Source organism: Nelumbo lutea, chromosome 2 (genome assembly GCF_056320005.1).
Source record: "Nelumbo lutea isolate HS-2025 chromosome 2, American lotus-T2T, whole genome shotgun sequence".
Taxonomy (NCBI): domain Eukaryota; kingdom Viridiplantae; phylum Streptophyta; class Magnoliopsida; order Proteales; family Nelumbonaceae; genus Nelumbo; species Nelumbo lutea.
In genome coordinates this window covers 113,843,317-113,863,889 of record NC_142685.1, presented here as the reverse complement: position 1 = coordinate 113,863,889, position 20,573 = coordinate 113,843,317, and the positions used below count along the sequence as shown (strand labels likewise).

Below are 20,573 nucleotides of genomic sequence, written 5' to 3'. Positions count from 1 at the left end.
AGTGTGAATCATAACATATAAAATTGACCAGGTGCAAAATTTGCATCAGGTAAATGTATGTTGCAAACAAACGGAAGCAAAAGATGAAACTCCAAATTACTAGCTATCTATTACAGATTCTCGTTATAAAATTTTCACTAGAAGAGATGGAAGAGATCAAGTTTTGGATGATGAAGCAACTTCTCATTGATAGACCTGTTCATGCGATATGATCGAGTTCATATTTTGCCAAAATTTGAATGGATCCATCCTAAAGCCCAAGCCTGGAGCAGTCTAAAGCCATGCCCAATGGCCTGCCCATGAACAAATCTATTTAGGCCTCGTTTGTTTTCCGGTACTTGGGTAACGTGTTTATCCGGGCAAAAGTGGTTCGAATAATTTTGGTGCCAGCATTCTTTTTGTGTTTTCATTACCCTAGTAAAAAACTGGCAGGAAAGTAAACAACTTACCCACCCTCTAGGAGGGTACCCCCCTCCCCTCAACCAAAGTTCAGGGGAGGGGGGTTGATACGAATAATCTCCCGTACGTGTGGGGCGTACGTGTTAAGGAGAGAGATTCCCAATGCACGTCTGAGATTCTCTGTGGGGCACATGTGGGGCGTTGATGCGAATTCCCCCAACCAACCCTTGTGAAGGGCAACATTCTTCCGCCCCCAATTGGCAAGATATCTGAGAATTCACATCAGTCCCCATGATGGGGCACCCCACAACATCCACAGCACATCCCAGTCATATATTGAGAACATTTCCTGATGATGTTTTGTTATTTCTTGTAATATACGGCTGGAATGTGCTGTGGGACGTTGTGGGGCCCCCCTTGTGAGGGGCTGATATGAACTCAGTATCTGATCTAATGGGAGGCCATGAATGTGGCCACGTCAGACCATGGGTGACTCAAGAGCTGCCCAACAGAGAGTATTTCCCTTCGCCACAGCAAAAAAAATACCAATGTTATTGAATTAGAAATAAAATTTGGGAATTATTGCTGTCTGGCCCATAACTTAGTTTGTGATATATTGAAAGAGATGGGCGTAGTAGTGGGGAGTGGGGTTTCTCTTAGACTGATCATTCAGATTATTTTGTTTTTATTTTAAACCATTCTGCCGACAGAAGACGAGACCCATATAGAGAGAGCAGGGGAATCTGTTATTCTCCCTTTATCTTTTTCACTTCTTAGTTAGCACTTCATTGACAATGGATTTCTGCCGGAAGGTGTCCGTTTCAGCGGGCTTGCCGTCGGACCTCCCGTCGGAGCAGGTTATTTCCCCGGCTTACCCAACGCTTGGGGCCTTGTCTACTTCTCTAGACGACCTCTTTCCCTGCGAGAATACAGTGAGTATTTTTCTCTTTCCAACTTGTTTGTGGTACACTGGTACTACTCGAAGTCGTTGGTCTTCTGTTGAAGTTCTCCGTCGGGTTGCTTTGTGGGTTCTTTTTAACTCTCACTAACTTTTCCACTTTACTTCATATTTGAGTTTCTGGGTCTTAATTTTTTTTCCTTTTTGGTTTGAGGTCTGTTTTTTGTACTTCTCATTTGGGCTATGTGTCCTGCTTGTTTTTCTTTTCATGGAGATATTGTTCACTTATGTGTAGTTTTTTATGTATTCCCTTAATTTATATTTTATGTTACTGTTTACTCTATTAGTTTGCCTATACTTTTATCAGTTACTGCGATTGGCTTTGATGGGCTAGGCTTTATGATTCTTTCTGTTAAAAGAGCTGTTTTCTTTTGTACATGCAGGAAGATGATGTTAGCTTAGAATGGCTCTCAATCTTTGTAGAGGACTGCTTATCCAGCAATGGGAATTGCATACCAGTACCCACAAGTACTCAAGGCCAAGAAAGCCAAACCATAAGACCCTTAAAACCCTCAAAAAAGAACCATGGAAACCCATGTCTAGGAGAGTTTTTTATCCCAGGCAAGGCCAGAAGCAAAAGGAAAAGGAGCAGGGCAACCCCTTTGATTGGTTGGTTTCAGAAAGACCCACAGAACCACCTTCTCCATGCTGCCACCTCAGACCCTCCATTACTCCACCAAGCTTATTGGTTAGCTGACAGTGAACTGATTCTACCCAAAAAGGAGAAGAGCAGCAGAAATGAAGAAGAAGAAGAAGAAGAAGATGAAGAAGGAGAAGAAAAGCCAGAGGAGAAGATGGTGGGGAAGGACAGCAGGGGCAGCTCAGGCAACTTGGTGGAGGCTAGTGTTGGGCAGCAGCCTAGGAGGTGCACCCATTGTCTATCACAGAAGACACCACAGTGGAGGGCAGGACCTTTGGGTCCCAAGACCCTGTGCAATGCATGTGGTGTGAGATTCAAGTCAGGGAGGTTGCTGCCTGAGTACAGGCCAGCCAAGAGCCCCACTTTTGTGAGTGACAAGCACTCCAATTCTCATAAGAAAATCATGGAGATGAGAATGGCTATGCTCTCTTCTGTTTCTACTGAGTAATAATGTTGAGCTTATTCTGTAGTCTCCTCGGGGTTTAGCTATAAAATACATACTTCCATGTGGGTTCATTTCAATATTTAAATTTTGTATGTAGTCTTTAAATGGAACTGAGCTTCCTGTTTACTTCTTTTGGGGGATTTTTTTTTTCTTTTTTTCCTTTGTTCAGTTTATGTTCTATTTTTTGCAGGGATGTTTGTTGATATTCCATTCTTTGTGCCCTCTGGTTTGATTTCTTGAGTCTATTTCTATGTAATATCCACAAAGGAAAGCAATGGCCAATTGGGTCTAAACTCAAATTGTCAAAGCCCTTGTACATGTTTTTTTTTTTTTCTTTAATTTTTTATTGAAAAATTTTCCATCGGGAAGTTGCAGTACTGTGTATCTGACGTCAGAAAAAGTGCACTCTCATGTGAAGGGCCCCCCATTTAATAAAAAATTCAGATTTTTTTTTTCAAATTCTGTTTCTGTTGCATCTATGGGATATAAACTTTTTCCAGAATATTTTTTAATTTTTTAATTTTCTTTCCAACGATTCTAAAAAAAGTGAAAACAGTTTTTGGATTATTGTCCTCTTGTTCATTTGTTTTTTTACCAGAAGAGAAATCCCTTTTCTTTTCTTCTTATAGATTGAAGGAATCACAAAATCCAGACTGAATCATGGTTGAGACTTGAGAATTGTTGCAAAGATGAGTTTGTTCTTCATCTACTGTTTTCTCACTCACAGTACTGTAAACAGTACAAAAATAGAAGTCAAAGATCATATTTTATTAACAACCCAGAATGGATTCATTCTGGATTGATGAATTTGTGCTCTAAAGAAGAAACCCACAACGAGTTCATTTCATTTTCACCGGCATGAAAATACTGCTACTGTTCAAGCCTCCATCTGTTTAGCTATCCATTGGCTTTGAGTCATTAACAACTGCATTCATCTTCCACAGATAAAACTCCAAATACCAGTGCAAGAGAGAGCTTCACAGTTCAAAAAGCTTGTCCATCACTGGCTGTCATATCACAAGATGACAAAATTAAACATTACAACATTTGTACAGACTAGTGTTGTCAGATCAGACAGTACAATCAGAAAGCTTGGTGTATATATATATCACTAGCTAGTTTACCGGATTAACTGGTGATTTTAATCTCAGTAAATAAAAGATCGTCACTGAGAAAATAACAGCAATTTTAACCTGGGGGGCTAGGGTGGTCAACATTATCTGTTTGTCCAAATCTCAGTATATATATATCGCTTTTTTTTTTTTTTTAAACTGGTTCAGAGGGCATATTAGCCTGAACCTGGTCAGACTCCGAAACACCCCCTATAGAGCATATCAGCCAATACGATTCGATACGTATCGAAATTTTGAATCTTGATCTGAACTCAATATGTTTATAGTTGAATCAAATCCCATAATTCAAGTCTTTATAACATATCCTCAATTCATTTTATTCATGATATATGATATCGAAGTCGTTTTCTGTTCAATCCATTGATAATATGTGATATTTTGATCAGTTTCAGACTTTCAGTTTAATTTTATATATGGAGTATAATACCCAAGTTCCATGGTAGGAATATCTGATTCGATGAGATCCATTTGCAGCCCTACTAGGAAGAGGGTTTTTCTGCATAAACTTGTATTGGATTTGTTGGGTGTTTTTTAAGTAGATTTGCTGGTTTGGAACTAGATTCTGGTTTAGAAAGATCTCAACTATGACAGATGATCCAAAAATGGAAAATATATAAAATTTATTAAATTTTAATTTAAAAATAAATATTGATATGATTACTTGGAAGAACGAAACACGTCTTTTTCAGGGAGCCTTTGAAGTGGCAGAGACAGACAGACAAAGCTCCCTTCTTTCCCTCCCTCCATCCCTCCCTGAATACAACTGGTTAGTCTGAAATTCCAACTTTTGAAATTAAAAAAAAAAAAAAAAAAAGTAGAAGAAGAACATCAATAAGAGGACAACAACCTTTGATGGTTGAAAACCCCCACCCCAGAAAAAATAAAATAAAATTTAAATTTAAATCCGAATATATTTCTCTTTCACTAAAGAACACTCCACAAGGCTGCCGACAGAAGTTGTTTCTTTCCATGCTTGCACTGAGTAGGTGACTCTGCATGCGTTTGGATGTCTTTATCAAATTTCAAAAATGAAATAGAAATGGGCACATCAAATTTGACCATCCACATGAATTCCATACCTCAGGGCTCAGGTAGTTACTGCCCATCAGATGCTGCAATTATTTTGTTGCTCACAGCGTCTATCAGACTGGGAGCCTCAGATGTTGTAATTATTAGCGTTTAGTCCAATCCGATCCGGTCTGATATGAGCGTCTGGACCATCTAATCTGTTTAAATTGGTTCCAACTTTTAACTTAGTCCTACTCCATTGACAACTGTATTCTTATCTTCTATCAATGGATAAGATATTGGTTCAATCTGACCCAATCCAATATAAATCTATTATAGATGGACAAAGTCACTCCAATCTAATAAATACTTTGGACCATTAAATCTGGACTACTGGTCCAATTCAATATGTCTTATTAATTCGTCCAACTCATTCAAATTGATTTTAATTTGGACGAATTCCAATCCAAAACCAGTCGGCATTGATCCATTGACACCGCTAATTGCACATGAAGATCATTCAAAGAAGTCATCATTGATTGAAACAAGAGATCCATCAAACATATTTCCACCCTTTATATGACTCCACAGGCATTATAAGAAATAAGAGGTGACATTATAACGCAGACCTTTTGGCGCTTCTGAGAGAGATGGTTTGGAATTTGGGTTATATTATTATGAGACATCACATCCATGAGAGGTGGAGCTTTGCATACCATAGTTTCTTGTGTTGGTGCTGGGTGGCATGGTGAGGCGTTGAGGGTGCATGATTGGGTATGACTGTTGTCTTTGTCTTGTCTGCCTCATGAGAAAGAGGGCCCTACCAAGGGGGCATTGTGGGGTTCCAACTTCTCGACCCGAACCCAAAACAACCTGTTTTTTATCCCCAACTTTCACAACCAGACAATTATTTCTGTGGAGTGTGGATTGCTAAATCTTTTTGCTCTGTATATGAACATATTATTTGATACATTGAGGTCTCGTTCATTTTTCAGGAATTTATTTATTTGGATAAATGCATTTATTTATATTCTTCCATTTTCTAGGTAAAAAAGAAAATAATTATTTTAGTAATAAAAAGTCATTGTTAAAAGGGGTAATTTTGTTTCATTCGTGTTGATAATTTTCTCCCATGTGAAAAAGTTATTTATCCACCTAGAAGATACGTATCACTTGTTACTCAGGAAAAATAAATTTTCTATAAACCCCATTTAAATCTGAAAAAAAAGCATAGGTATTTTTGTCAATATGAACCAAAATCCCATTGATCAATTTTCTTCCCTACCAAAATCCAAAAAACGAATGGTTATTCGGGACGGTTGTATCTTGATCCAAATTTTTGGATGAATGGAAAAACCGGAGTTATATATACTGAGAATTTAGAATTAATCCTCCAAATATTTGTCAAACTATATAAGTGCTACAGTGAGGATGCCCTCGTCAAAATAACAATGAGATAACTTAATTTGGTTCAACTCAAATCAATTCAGCAAATTTACAAATTGCAAATTACATCATTTGTGCCCAAAATTTCGATACGATATACCTCATGTCGAATGAGTATCTTGCCATATCTGCATGCCCTTGATACTTGAAAAAAAAAGGGCTTTGGGGTTTTCATCAGTTTCAACTTTCAAGGGGTAGGAAGGCTTAAGATCAACCTCCTTACTTATTTTTGGAAAAAAAAAAAAAAAAAACTAATGCTGTATTTGGTTGCAGAGCAATTTTATTTGCACTAGTACAAATGTATGAGAGTAAAAATGAAAAAAAAAATGTAAATTTTGGTTTAATTTTATTTTGACTTTTACTTTATTCTATTTTGTCTTATTTTATTTCATTTTTAATGCAATCAAACAAAGTAAGATAAAATTTGAAACAAAAATAAATCAAAACTTGCAGCCAAGTTATTTGCACTGACATAGTTTTGCATCAATACAAATTCATTTACACCACAATCAAACACAGCCTACAGAAAATATGAGAGACCGTGTGATCAGAACATCCCATACGCACTTTTCAGTGTATCTAGATGTCAAAACTTTTGTTTTCACCTTTGGTTGTGCCGGACCTGCCGGTTGCATTCATCCTTCATCCTATGGAGGGACTTGATTGACATGGCAGGTGCTAATTGGTCCAATACCATAATTTTGATGAGGTGATAAACAGTATACCATGTAGGATTCAGAGCCACTCCACTTGGATAATACATCTGCTGAACTTAGAAGTTTGCCATTATAGTAATGCATGACTTTACATTCTAATTCAGTTCAACAAAGCCCAGCTATTCATAATTTTTGCTGATGTGGCAGTTGTTTTTAGGGAAACAACTTATGTGGGCTTGGGTTGAGCCTTTTCTATGAACTAGTAAACGTGTACGTGCATTTGCAGGTAACAGTATAAGTGGGTAGTTTCTAGTTGTTATAAGTTGACAATTCTTGAATAATTGTAAGTGGGAAGTTTTTGGACTCGGAGTAAAGGGTGTATATGCCATTTTTTATGCCCGTATAGATTTGGCAACATTGGCTAAATGTTAATATAGATGTAAAAAAGATACACAACCCCAATTGGTAGTTATGAATGTGCTCAAATTTTGTATCAGTAAGTAAAATATTTTCTCTTGTTGAGTTCTTCATTTGAGTATCATTTGTGCTTTGTTAAGTAAGGCAATAATGCTTGATTTGGACGTATAGTAATCACCAGTATTTGTTATGTCCTTTGTACGTCACAAATTTTGTGATGATGATAATATATAATACATTTCCAAAATTTTTACAATTTTTTATATTTCTACATCTATAAAAATTATTCTTATTTATCACATTTATTATGGTTCATTAATATAAATATATGTCCAAATAAAAATCTTGCAAAGGTAACAAGAATTAATAAAATTCTTATTATTCTTTTTTATTGTGGTTCATTAATAAAATTAATAATTTTATCAATTACCTTCGTCAGAATTTTATTTGAACTCTTGTTACCATTGCAAGAATTAACTTTTATATGATAAATCCAATTTCAGCTCCTTCAACCACTTAAAACCTTACAATGAACTGCTATAAAAACTATCACTTACTCTTGCAGAAATCTTGCCATCCAATGATGTGTGCTTTAAGGTAGTGGAAATGAAAAATTAACCCACCATATGGTGGGAATAAAGAAGAGAAACCAACTACTACCTTAATGATCAATAACTAAACCAATGAAAATAGTTTACAAAAAAAAACAAGAAAATAGTTCAAAGAATAAATTTCTCATTCATTTGCAATTTGAAAGTCTCTTCATGGGGGTTAATGTGGTCCAGTATTGACTATTGAGAACATAAGATGTACTTTGGTAAATGCAATCACCTCCCTGAACTTTTTGACATGGTTGCAAGTAGACCCTCTCTTAAATCTTCTAACAAAAAGCACAAAAACGTCCAAAAATACCCATTTAGTTGCTTTTGACCAAAATGTTGATTTTCCAAATTTTTTCTTCATATTAATCACTACCCCAATCCCTTCTAATCTCTTTTTTTTTCGGAATTAATGTGTTTTCCAAATTTGCCCTTCATATCAATTGCTCAAAGGTAAAATTGCAACTTTAAACTCTCTTCTTTTGTTATTCATAACATTTATATTGTTTTTTATGTATAAACCATCCTCAATAATAATTAAATGGGTATTTTGGACATTTTCATGCCTCTTGTTAGAGGATTTTACAATGGAGGTCTACTTGTAATTGTGTCAAGAAGTTTAGGGCAGGTGATTGCAATTACCAAATTTCATGGGAGGTTTGGGAAACAATCAAAAACTTCAAGGGAGGTTTCAGTAATTACCATGGCTTATTTTTAAATTATTGAATAAAAAGAGAGATTTTTGTGTATTCTCCCTAACAAGCAATAAATGGGAATATTAAATAACAATTTTGACATTGACATGTTTTACAATTATGAACAAAAAGAATGGAGCTTTGTGTATTTTTTGTAATGAGCATTAAATAAAAAACAATAATCATTTCTTTATAAGCATTAAATGAGAAAAGAAAATTATATATTTACCATTGCTTCTTCTCTTCTTAAAACGTTAGAGATGAGATATTTTAGTCTAGTGAAATTTCCATAAGCCAATCACATCTATTTGTATTTTTATAGATAGTATAGATATGTCAAGGTTGACCAAAAAGGGAGAGAATTTGTCTATTGCAAGTTTAATGGGTAGGGATAGAACCAAAAGTTCATGGGTTAAAGTAGTAAGAAATGATTTAGGTGCTTATAATTTAATGATGGAATGGCATTAAATAGATCGGAATAGTAAAAAATAATTGATGTAGCCAGCCTCAAATAATTAGAATAAGGCTTGGATGATGATGATGATGGTGATTAAAGAAGATAAGGGGCGTCTAATTTATGTCCAAGTTGTTTTATGATTTAAAATTGGCGTCAAGGTGTTAGTATAAGCAATTTGATTCCTTTGGCTGTGTTTGGGTAAAGTGCAATTTTATTTACACTAGTACAAATGCATGGGAGTGCAAATGAGAAGAATGCAAATTCTCATTTAATTTTGTTTTGGGTTTTATTTCATTTTGCTTCAGGTCTTAATTTACTTCATTTGTACTACTATCAAACAAAATAAGATAAAATTTAAAACAAAAATAGATCAGAATTTATACTCAAATCATTTGTACTATCATGGTTTTGCATCAGTATAAATCTATTTGCATTGCAACCAAACACAGCCTTTATTGAGAATTTAGGATTTGATTTCAATATCTTTTTCACTGTGTTGATAACATGATTCTTGCAAAAATTAACAAATAAAAGTAATGCAACTTTATATAGTTCAATTGTCTAAGAATTGAACAAGAAAGATTTTGAGACAGTTGATCAACTATTTAATTTGGGACGAGTGGGTCCATTTGTTTGCAGGAATAGGGGTTTGGAATCACAATCGGAATGGTCCATTTCATTCCAACTGTTTGGTTGGTGGGAGTTCAAATCACATTCTCATTCCTAGTGGAAAGGCATTCCCCCCATTTGAGGAAATAACTATTCCCTCCCCCTCCCTTATGAGAATCCATTTTAGCCAAACGGATAGAGGAAATAGAGCATTCCGATTCTGATTGAGACTGAAAACCAAATGGTAGATATAGGAAGAACATGACAACTTGGATAACTCAGAAAGCTGGTTATGTGTAACAGATTTTATGATGCTTCAACATGTGAAGAACTAAATCAATCAATGTTTTGTATTTTCATTTTTGCTAATTTGTCTTCCAAAGGCATTTGGTTGTGTTGTAAGGCTGCAATCGGATCAAGTTTGATTGGATTCAGCAAAATCCGAATCTGACCTGGTTACTGAAAGTATGAAAACTTGCATCCGAATATGACCTGAAATCAATCGGATTTGAAGGCTTTGGATTTGAACTTAAATCCTAGAGAATTCGGATCGAATTCAGATTTAATCCAATTTTGCCTTACTTTTTTTTTAAATATAAAAAAATAAAAAATTATATAAATTTATATATAAAATAATTTTTTTTTATAATTTAAATATAATTATATAGAATTTATATATTAAAATCAATAAAACATTATAATATAATTGGATGTCGAATCAGACATTAAATTTTCGGGCATCATTGAGAGGCCTACATGGAAGACCATCTACAACCAATGTACAAAGTATCTACATATGTATCCATCATAGCATATTGTATGGTATTTATAGATCATCTTACTCTAAATAATAAGAATTTGGTGATTTGAATCGTATTAAATGTTAAAAACTGATGTGACATGTCCACTATCAAATTACCAAACCAAATTAATTTTGGATATGTACTCTAATTTTGTGTATTGGGAATATTGATGTTTAGACCCTTATCTATATATGCCTGCTAGGCTGTGTTTGGTTGCAATGCAAATAAATTTGCACTGAAACAAAATTATGGCAGTGCAAATGATTTGTGTGAAAATCATTTTAACATATTTTATTTGATTGCAGTACAAATGAAGTAAATTAGGACATAAAACAGAATAAAGTAAAATTCAAAACAAAATTAAATGAGAATTTGCATTTTTTTTCATTTAAATTTCCATGCATTTGTATCAGTACAAATAAAATTGCACCGCAACCAAATACAGTCTTAGGACAAATTGATCTGTTACAAATTGAAGGAACCAAAAGAACTAAGGGCAGACCAAGAAGAACTTTGGTGAAAATAATAAGAAATGATTTAAGCTCCTATAATTTAAATAGAATATAATGATAAAACAAAATTCATATAATCGACCTCATATAATTGGAACAAGGCTTAAATGACGACGATGATGATGATGAGAACAATGTGTTGTATTCACACGAAGGCAGTCCATTTGATCATGGGTCCTACAGATTTGCCATGTTTCCTATCCACATCAACACCATTTCCCAATTCCCACCCTGTAATCCAATTTTTCTACAAACAATAAGTCTTAAATTGTTTTTAGTTAGAGATTTCTTTAATAAAAAGTTTTGAAATTAATATAACTAAAATATCAGAGATTGGAAAAAAAAAATTCACCAAATTAAAGTGAAAGGATTAAAGGTCTGAAAAAGCATATACTCATTCTGCTACTTGACAAAGGGATGTGGGGGCACTGGATCTGAAACCAGCTGCCTTTTTACTTGGGATTTGGGAAAAGGGTAACATAGAAGACCACATCAACTCATCCCAGGCTGCAGCTTTAGCTGCCAATGTCGATAATCATGAATAAACAGGTTGGATTGCTCTCTTTTTTCTGGCCAAAATTGTTCCAGTGATCAGCCGGAGAAAAATCAGAGATGGGTTTCAGTCTTTCAGACAGTCAGACTCAGATGGAATGGCAATGGAACGTCTCTGGTCTCTCAGTTTTCAGCTTTTGAACCTCTTTGCTTGCTTTCATGGGCAAAAGCAAAAAAAGAAATGAAAACAAACTCACAGCCAGAGCCAAGCACAGTGGATCCAAACTGATGCGATAATCAAACCAGTCCAAACCATGAAAACTAAGACTAATCGCATCTAATCCAATCAAGGCCAGTTCAGTTCAATGAAGCGCTTCTGGTTTTTTTGTTTTGATGTTAATCAATCAGGTACCCAATAATTAATGGGGACTCGAGGGTGGGGACAGAACAGGGTGCACACGAGACCCACTGACCAAGCCACGGAGAGATTGTAGTTCCACAGGATGATCGATCCTATGTCTCCTCTTTTAGATTGATGTTGAGTGACTATCTCAACTAATGGGTCATGGACAATCAAGGTGGAGTTCCGATCTGCTCCTCACAGAGTATGTCTCACATTAACCTTACAGCACGTTTCAGCCATGTATCTAAAATATCGTAATTGTAAATTTTTATTCATAAGGAGATGTTCTCAATGCACAACTGAGATATGATGTAAGATTAGTATAAGTCGCATTCTGTGAGGAGCAGATTCTAATTCATCAAGGGATTTTCCAATAGCATACGAGCACATGAGTCCCCAAGAGGGAATCAAGGTGAGGAAAGGTTTATGTAAAATGTAAGTAGACTAGGGGCCGTTTGATAGAACTGAAATTGGGTTGATTACTATATTTTTAAATATTTTATCAATGGGAAGTTTTTTTGCGTGTCGTAAGCAGTGTTTTAAGACTCGACTCAGACTGGATAGTCGGACCATGAAAATTGAGAACAGGTGGCCTTTTTAGGTCCTGATTAAATGATGATTTTGACAGGTTGGTCGGGCAAATCATCTGATTAAGCGGTAAAATCAGGACCCAGAGAGCATTCCAATTTGTACTCTGATCCATTAACCTTACAATTTGTACTGCATAGGATGCATGTGAGATCCATTAACCTTACCATGGAGAGTTTACAGATAAACGGGCTTAATCCTGCACCTCCTCTTTTAGAGGGGCACCGGGTGACCATCTAAACTTCAGGATCATTGGCACAATAAGATATTCAGTTCAGCAACATATGCTTTTATCAAATGAGCCCTCAAATTTTGTGATGGTTGCATGGTTCAAAGTATTGATATCGGTACAAAAAAAAAACAACTGCTTAATGTTTTCTTTTTTTGTCTTTTTTTTTTTCAAATTGGAAATATTTTTTAAGTCTTTTTTTATTGAAATTAATGGGTCATGTATCGAAACCAGTTCAAATGGTTGTATTGATTGATTGCCAAGGCACACATCAGCATCAAAGCATCATCATCATGTAAGATAATTGCTAAGTCATCATAAAATCAAGGGTAAAATACAAAAACCTCCCCTGTTGTTTTACTTTAACAAAAATTTCTCTTGAACGTTTAAAAAATTCAATAGAAACCTCCTTTCCATCACTAACCCAGACGGGAAAGGTTTAACTGATTCATAATTTTTTTTCTAAATACCCATTTTACCCTTGTAAAATGGGTACTGAAATAACTAACCGACAAAAATGGATTAAACCAATCAATAACAATGACTTTCTGGGCATTCCCTCAAATGTTTAACTCAGTGCTAAATACCTTTGAAGTGGGAAGATTCCAAATAACAGTTAAAAGGGAAGAAGATTCACTGACGATAACTGCAGAACCCCGAACCCGAATGGTGATGATATCCTTGGCAATAGTTCTTGAAGCCATATGTATCTTTCTGCTCTAATTCAACAAAAATGGTTGCTTCCTTTTCAAGAATTGGTTGACAGATTCACAAAACAAAATATTTTACAAAAAAAAACAAATAGAGCAGGGGAAATGGATCCGGCAGTTAAATTTATCACGATTCTCAGTAGGAACAGAGTGTTTGTATTTATCACTTATTCACTATGTCCAGAACTAGGTCACAGAGACGACAACAATCCATAGAAGAGTTGTGCTCCAGTCCCATCAACCATGAGAGACAATGGAGAGATTTTGCTCATATGAACATATAAATATTAATGTTTTAAAAGATAATAGAGATTTTGTGTGTACTGGGTTTATATTCAAGGCCTGAAATTTGGTCGTTTTGGTTCTGGAAATTGGATTGTGGGTCGATTGCTTCTACAAGCTCTCACAATTCAGAAACCGCCATTAATCTCTCCCTCTATTCTTTTTAAGCTGAAGGTGATACCCTCTATTCGTTATTCCATCATAGGGGTTAGAATTTCAAGAACAGGAGAAATTCATCTCTGCGTGCTGTGGAAATAACTCCTACAAAGAAAAGGGTCTCTTCTTCAATTTCGTTCCATTCCTTTCTATCTTGTTCTATTAGTTTTCTTTACATTTTGCAAACAGCACAGTTCTGCTTTTGTGAGGCCTTATTCTTGGTTCTGGAGGATTGCCATGCTGCAATATAGGTGTTCCATAGTAATGGTTCTTCACCGGCAATTGTCATTGGCCGGCTTAATCCATTTTTCACCGATTAGTTATTTCAGTACCCATTTTACAAAAGAGTAAAATGGGTATTTGAAAAAAATTATGGATCAGTTAAATTTTTTTCGTCTGGGTCACTGAAGGAAGGGAGGTTTCTCTTGAATCAGTTTGGACTTTGGAAGCAATACAAATACAAATATGTAGAGTACAAAACCTCTTATTTTATATTATTTTGTATGTATTTGCACTGTATTTTACTCTATATGGGAGGTTTTTATGTATTTGCCAAACGGTCGGTCCGTTTTGACAAAAAATAAAAACTTTAGAAATTTGAAAAACGGTATATACCATTCGAACGGTTTGAATAGTTAACCGGCTGGTTCAGCAATTTATTGACCAAAATCAATGATTTTGGGAAAAAAACGAAACCGGTCCCGGTTTTTCCAGTTCGGTCCGGTTTTGAAAACCATGGTGTAAATAACCAAAAGAGAAAAAGTTTCCATCATAGACATAGAAGAGAGAAAATTATGTCTCAAGAATTTTATCATCAGAAAATTTGCCTATTTTACAATGAAATAAACATAGCCTAAGCATTTTTCTTGATAGAGTTTTAAAACCGTTGTTGACCCAGATGTTCGGACTGTTCAGCCTGGAAACCAGCCAAGGTACCGGTTCTATTTTAATGCTGAACCAGTATATTTTACCAAAAAGTGTTGAATTCGTCAATAAACCGTTAACCCAGATGGACTAACCACTGAATTATTCGACCCGAACAATGGTTCACAGTTTAATATACCTTATTTAAATTTTTGAAAAAAAAATAAAACAGAGAAAAATAGAATGAAAAGAGAACAATCTCAGATTTGAGATCTAGAGAGAGAGATCCAAGTCAAGAGATATGTGAGAGAGAGATCCGAAAGATTGAGATGTATGAGATCTGTGAGAGAGATGTCAAATTTAGTCATTCAAAGATTTGAGATCTGCATGTGTGTGAGAGAGAAAGAGAGATCTAATAGAGATCTCAAATCTACTACCATTATCACCATCACCATTGTAGATGTTTGTCGTTGTTGCCACTAAAAGTCACCATCGCCATCACTGCTACAGGTTACCTTCTTCTTCTTCTTCCATTCTCTTTCTCTTCCAACCTTCTTTCTTTTCTAAGCTTTCTCATCTGACAAAACCCTATTCTCACTCTCATTCTCAACCATCTTCTCCTAACATTTATATTCATCTTACCTTATATTCCAATCCAATGATTAGGATGAGATATACATTACTTTAAGTATTTAATTGTTAAAATGTTTGAACAGCTTACTTGGAAACCAATGGCCAAAGCGGTTTCATTTTCAGATGGGATTTTAAAACCTTTCTACCAAGCACTTTTACGAAGACTCTTTAAACTTTTTGTTTCTCTTTTTTTCATCAAACAGATAATCAAATATAGCTTTTAAGGCCTTTGACATTGGTGATAGGTGTAAAATTTTCAGCTTCACGATTGTTTCAAAGAAAAAAGAAATAGTAAATTTAAGTGTGATATTTATGAAACATTTCATCTCTAACCTCAATTGTGTCAAAGAAAAAAAAACAGTAAATTTAAGTGTGATACTTATGATACATTTCATCTCCAACCTCCCTTAAATTTTTTAGCCCACTTTTTCACCTCATCCTCTACAAACGGTGCATAGGGATGCAACTTGAATGGGTCCAACCCAAATCCGGATCAATCGGGCCAGCAATTATCTATGGACTGGGCTTCAATTTCAGCTCCTTAGGTTGGGCAAAGTTTATCCTTTTTTGTTTTGTTTTGTTTTTTTTTATTTTTTTTATTTCCGGACTGGGTCCAGGCCTAGTCTTTAGGTAACCTGAGCCCAGCCCAAACCCAATCCAACTTTATATATTTGCATGCATAAATGCAATGTTCTGAGAATCAGACCGAACATTGACCCGGTAAAGGCAGAGGTTCACGAGTTAGAGGTTCAACCAGAGGTTGACATGCTTATGTAATAAATTATATATATATATAATTAATTATTAAATATAAAGGAAAAAATCCAATATAAAAATAAAATAACAATTCAAACTATCAAAGTAATATGTCCACAATGAAAACAAATACATCAACAAACAAAGTTTAAGACTCAATCCTAACAAATTAAATAGTATAAAATTATAAATTAAAGACAATTATTTATCCTAATTCCTAAATCATAATATTTAATTATTTAATTTATTTCTACAAAATTCAAAATATGGTATCAACTTATTGAAGTTTAAATTTCACTATTTCTGTATTTCTATTACAAGCTTTGAGGAGGGCTTATGCTAACCTGGGACTGAACAAGCAGGTGGGTTGTCTTGTCTATTGTGTAAGAATTTGGTGGAGTGAAAGCCTAAAACAAAGACCAATCGATCGAATTTGAGCAAACATGTACGAAAAAACTAATGAATGTTAACAAAAATTCGAATTCAGAAATTAAAAACAAATATTTAAAATAAAAAATAAAATAAGTTTCCAAAGATTGCAGAAATAGGCATCAAGCGGTGGGAAGAGGAAAAGGAGAGGGAAAGAGGAGAAGAGAGGAACCACTGTCACACAAGTGGCAGTGGAGAAGAAGGAGAAGAAAGAGGAGAACAGACGACCAACGGACTTGAAGGGTTACAGTAAACAGATCACCAGCGGGAAGAAGAAGAAGAAGAAGAAGAGGTGGTAGAGGAAGCGGAGGAAGAAGAGGAAGAGGTGGAGAGAGAGAGTACCTACCGTCGTCGGCTACTGCTTGAGGCGGTCGACGGCAAGGCAACAAGTCGCGACTGTTGCTAGTGGTGGAGGCGATGTTCGGTGATGGCTGGAGTTCGAGGGTTTTGGGGATTTTGATATGGTTTAGGTTTGTAAATTAAGACCTTAAGTTTTGTTTAATTCAATTTTGCATTTTTTTTCTTTTTGTGGTAAAGATTGGGGTGTAACAAAACCAGCCAGTTAAATCGGGACTGGTTTATCGGTTCCCAGGTTGAACCGGACAGGTGAGCGGTTTTTTATGGTGTTTTAATAAAACGGTTTTGGGGTATGTCCAAACCGGTGAGAGGTCCGGGTCACAGTTCAATTGGTTTGACCGGCCAGTCCTATCCAATTTTCAGAACATTACATAAATGCGTACATAAATACATACCTTTACATCAAATTTTAGCATAGGTCGATTGACCAACCTGAACCCAGATTTAGCTTAAACCCAAGCCCATCCTGACTCGAGCCTTAGGCCCAATTCTTAGGATTGGGCCTGCCGCCTGGTCTGAGCTTAAACTTGGATCAGCCCGCCCAACTTGCACCCCTAATATTATTGGTGCACAAGACAAGTCTACACAGTGTCAATTGATCCTACCTGATCAGAAGACAAAGATGACCACACAGTGGGTGAACTAGTTGGATGGTTTGGTGAGCCTCTTTGAAGGGGTTAGGAATTTTCACCTGGCAATTTCCTTTGGGGCCCAAAGGAGTTCTCTTGTTTGTCTCACAATCTCTCATCCGTGGTAAAAATCAGGCTAAAAAAACCTTTCAACAATTCCAATACAAGATTTTATTTTTATTTTTAAATAAAAAATAAACTTTTGAGAGCTATCATTGATCCAAAAATATTCTAGGGTTCCATGTTAGTATGAAGTTTTAATATGTCCATTAGAACAAACTAATCTTTGTGGCCTATAATGTGGGATGTGTCCAAAGCACCATCCATTTTATTTTCTTTTAAGTTTTTTACTTTTTATTCGTATATTATGGAACTAAAAAACATGGAAATGGTGAAAGCATTTGAATAAAAGAAAAAAAAAATGTAAAGCTGCAAATAATTGGACAAAAGGGGAAAGCTACCTAAATGCTATAATTAATGATTTATGGAGCCACCAACAAACAAACCCTAGCTGTGTTGAGTTAACACACAATCAATGAACTACTAACACTAATATCTCCCCAAAATCATATTAGTGTTGCATGTATAATTTGAGAGGTATCTTCCTTGCAACAGGAGAAAACTAGCTGGGACCCTATGCCCCAAACCACAAGTTGTGGGTTCACCACACTAACAAATGATAATTATGCATAACCTTTCCCAGACCCACGTTATGTAGGGCCCTCTTGAACCAAATTAAAGGAGGAAAGGCAAGCAAAATGTGATATAAGTTGGTCACAATGGGGATTGCTTTTTTATTTTTGGCCTAGATGGGTTTATGAAAAAGTCATATTCTGAAATGGGTTTTTTGGAAAAGCGATTTTTAGTGTTTGATTAATGCAAAAAAACTAAGGGGGCGTTCTTTTTTCTGTTTTTGAGAGTGGGAAAAGTTGGTCAATGGGATTTTGGTTCTCATTGACCAAGAATCCTATGTTCTTTTTTTCAGATTTATGCGAGGATCAGGGAAAGTTTTTTTCCTGTGTATACCCATCTCCTAGGTGGGTAAATAACTTTCCCACCTAGGGGGAAAGTTGCCAACACTTGAATGGGACAAAAATGCCCTTTTTAATAATGGATTTTTATGGCTAAAATGGTCACTGCCTTATTTACATAAGAAATTAAAGAACATAGATAAATGCACTTACCCGGTTAAGTATTTCTCATGAAAAACTTACCCGAATAACTGCATTTACCGGATAAATAACTTCCCAAAAAAACAAACCGGGCCTAAGTATAATTTTTTACTACTTTTTCAAATGGAGTTTTTAATGAAAAAAAAACATTTTGAGATTTTTTTTTTTGCCAAATAATATTTCGACTGGCTTTAAGCTTCCCCGTGTTTAATTTAAAGAAAAAAGCCCATTAGAAAGGCACTCCCAAACCCGATGAATCCCTAATCCCTAATTAGCTAGTCAAAGGAAAAATGTTGATAAAAAGCCCTAACCACATCTGAACTAGGGTTGGCTGGAAGGCTATTAGCCACTTTCTAATTTTGGTGATGCAATGTCCACTTTTAGGGTTTGAATATTGAGTGCACTATTCCCAGTGTCCGTCTATGGTTCTAAAACTAAAATTGAAGAATTGGTGCCATTCCCACTTTGGTTACCACTTACCACCTCAATCAGTGGCAGTCCTCAATCCTAACTTCTAGGTTAGCTAAATTAATAAAAGGCTTTTTGTGGCTTTACACCCCAGTCCCAAACAGCTTTTCATCCACCCATGGACATGTGTTGACTACTGATATGTCATGGATTCTTAAGATACACTTCTGTTTAATCTTTCTTCTCTCTTTTTTTTCTTTCACATTGTTTAGTTGATGTAAATGAACTGTGGATGCACAGGCTGAATGCCACTCTTCCTAGAAATAGAAAATGTTATCATCAGTTGATGAAGATAAACTTTTAAAAGAAGTTTCAGAAAAAAAAATTATGATTTTCATGATGATGATGCACCGTCCTCGTTTTGGAAAGAGCAGTAGTTAACTCATCATCCAACAAGGATTGTCTCCTTCATCTGTTATATATTGATGAGTTTTTTTGAAAAAAAAAAAAGAAAAAAATATTAATGATCAAAAAAATCTTACCATCAAAACAATAATCGGAACTAAAGTTCAAAACAGGAAATTATAAATATGGTTTTCAAAACCGGACCAGGCCAGATGGCCCCTGGCTGGTTCCATTCCAACTCAAAACCGTTTTTTGGCCATAAACTATTGATTTGATTAGCGAACTGTTGACCCAGATAATGATTTTTGATCATTTTTATTTTTTAAATAAGAACGATCCATCTGTTCAAACCAGATAGTCAGACCATTCAATCCAAGAATCGCTCTGGTTTTAAAAACTTCGATTATAAAAGATAAAATCAACGAAATATAAAAAAATAATAATAATTATGGTTCTGTTTGCCTCTCAATTTTAATGATTTAAGCAATTCAATCCAGCAAGAAGGAAAAGACTAATAAAAAAAGTGTAAAACCTTGTATTTTGTACTATTTTCAATTAGGCCCAAACTGAGCCAAAGCTACAATCTCACAAAAAATAAATAAATAAATAAAAGCTTATTTGAAGCCTTGGGAGGGTGGACTAAATATGGTTCTAATCTTTGACATTTGTTGTACAAAGTGACAATTCTCAGCCTTGAACCCACATTCTCATACTCCACAGCCTGAAATGTTACCATTACACCAAGTAGTGAACCCTAATCCTACAAATATATTATCTGAAATTCTACAAAAAAAAATAAACTCTTTATTATCTAAAATTTCAAAGAAGAATAGGAAGCAATACTATTGAGAAGAGAACTGATGCATTTAATTTAAGATAAACTCACAATTCCTATTACAAAGGCATGACTAAATTTAAATAGCTCCATCAAAATAGGTTTAATCAAGATTTAGTTGTGGTTTAATGTTTTATGCATAATTGAAATAAAACCTCATCTGTGATTGTAAAACAACTATATTTAGAACTGGTACATTTCATTAAGCTAAATCCTGGATAAGGAATTCCCCCTCAAAATTGATCATGGTGAGAACTTGTCTTCTTTCATTTTCTGTCGCTTTCATTTCATTCAATATCCCCTTTGTTCTGCAAGTAAGCATTTAGGAAATGTATGGCAATGCAGACGGTATCTCAACGTTATAATAAGGGCTGATGGAGCGCGATCCAGCCGGTCTTAGGTGTCCGCGGCCTTGCTTCTGAACGGGGTAGCAGGGAACTTGAAACAG

At 35.2% G+C, this 20,573-nt stretch overlaps 1 protein-coding gene across 1 annotated transcript; it reads left to right on the top strand.

The window, feature by feature from the left end:
• Nucleotides 1-946: 946 nt before the first annotated feature.
• Nucleotides 947-2,749, top strand: LOC148872941 (GATA transcription factor 4-like). The gene is made up of 2 exons (XM_088971968.1): nucleotides 947-1,331; nucleotides 1,741-2,749. The coding sequence occupies exons 1-2, from the start codon at nucleotides 1,194-1,196 to the stop codon at nucleotides 2,443-2,445; spliced, it is 843 nt and encodes a 280-aa protein (XP_088828094.1). The 5' UTR covers nucleotides 947-1,193; the 3' UTR covers nucleotides 2,446-2,749.
• The last annotated feature ends 17,824 nt before the right edge of the window (nucleotides 2,750-20,573 follow it).

Excerpts from the sequence above, each read along its gene's own strand:
- LOC148872941 (XM_088971968.1), top strand. The coding sequence starts at position 1,194 with ATGGATTTCTGCCGGAAGGTGTCCGTTTCAGCGGGCTTGCCGTCGGAC. Across the intron at positions 1,332-1,740 it reads TCTTTCCCTGCGAGAATACA|GAAGATGATGTTAGCTTAGA; the intron begins GTGAGTATTTTT and ends TTGTACATGCAG.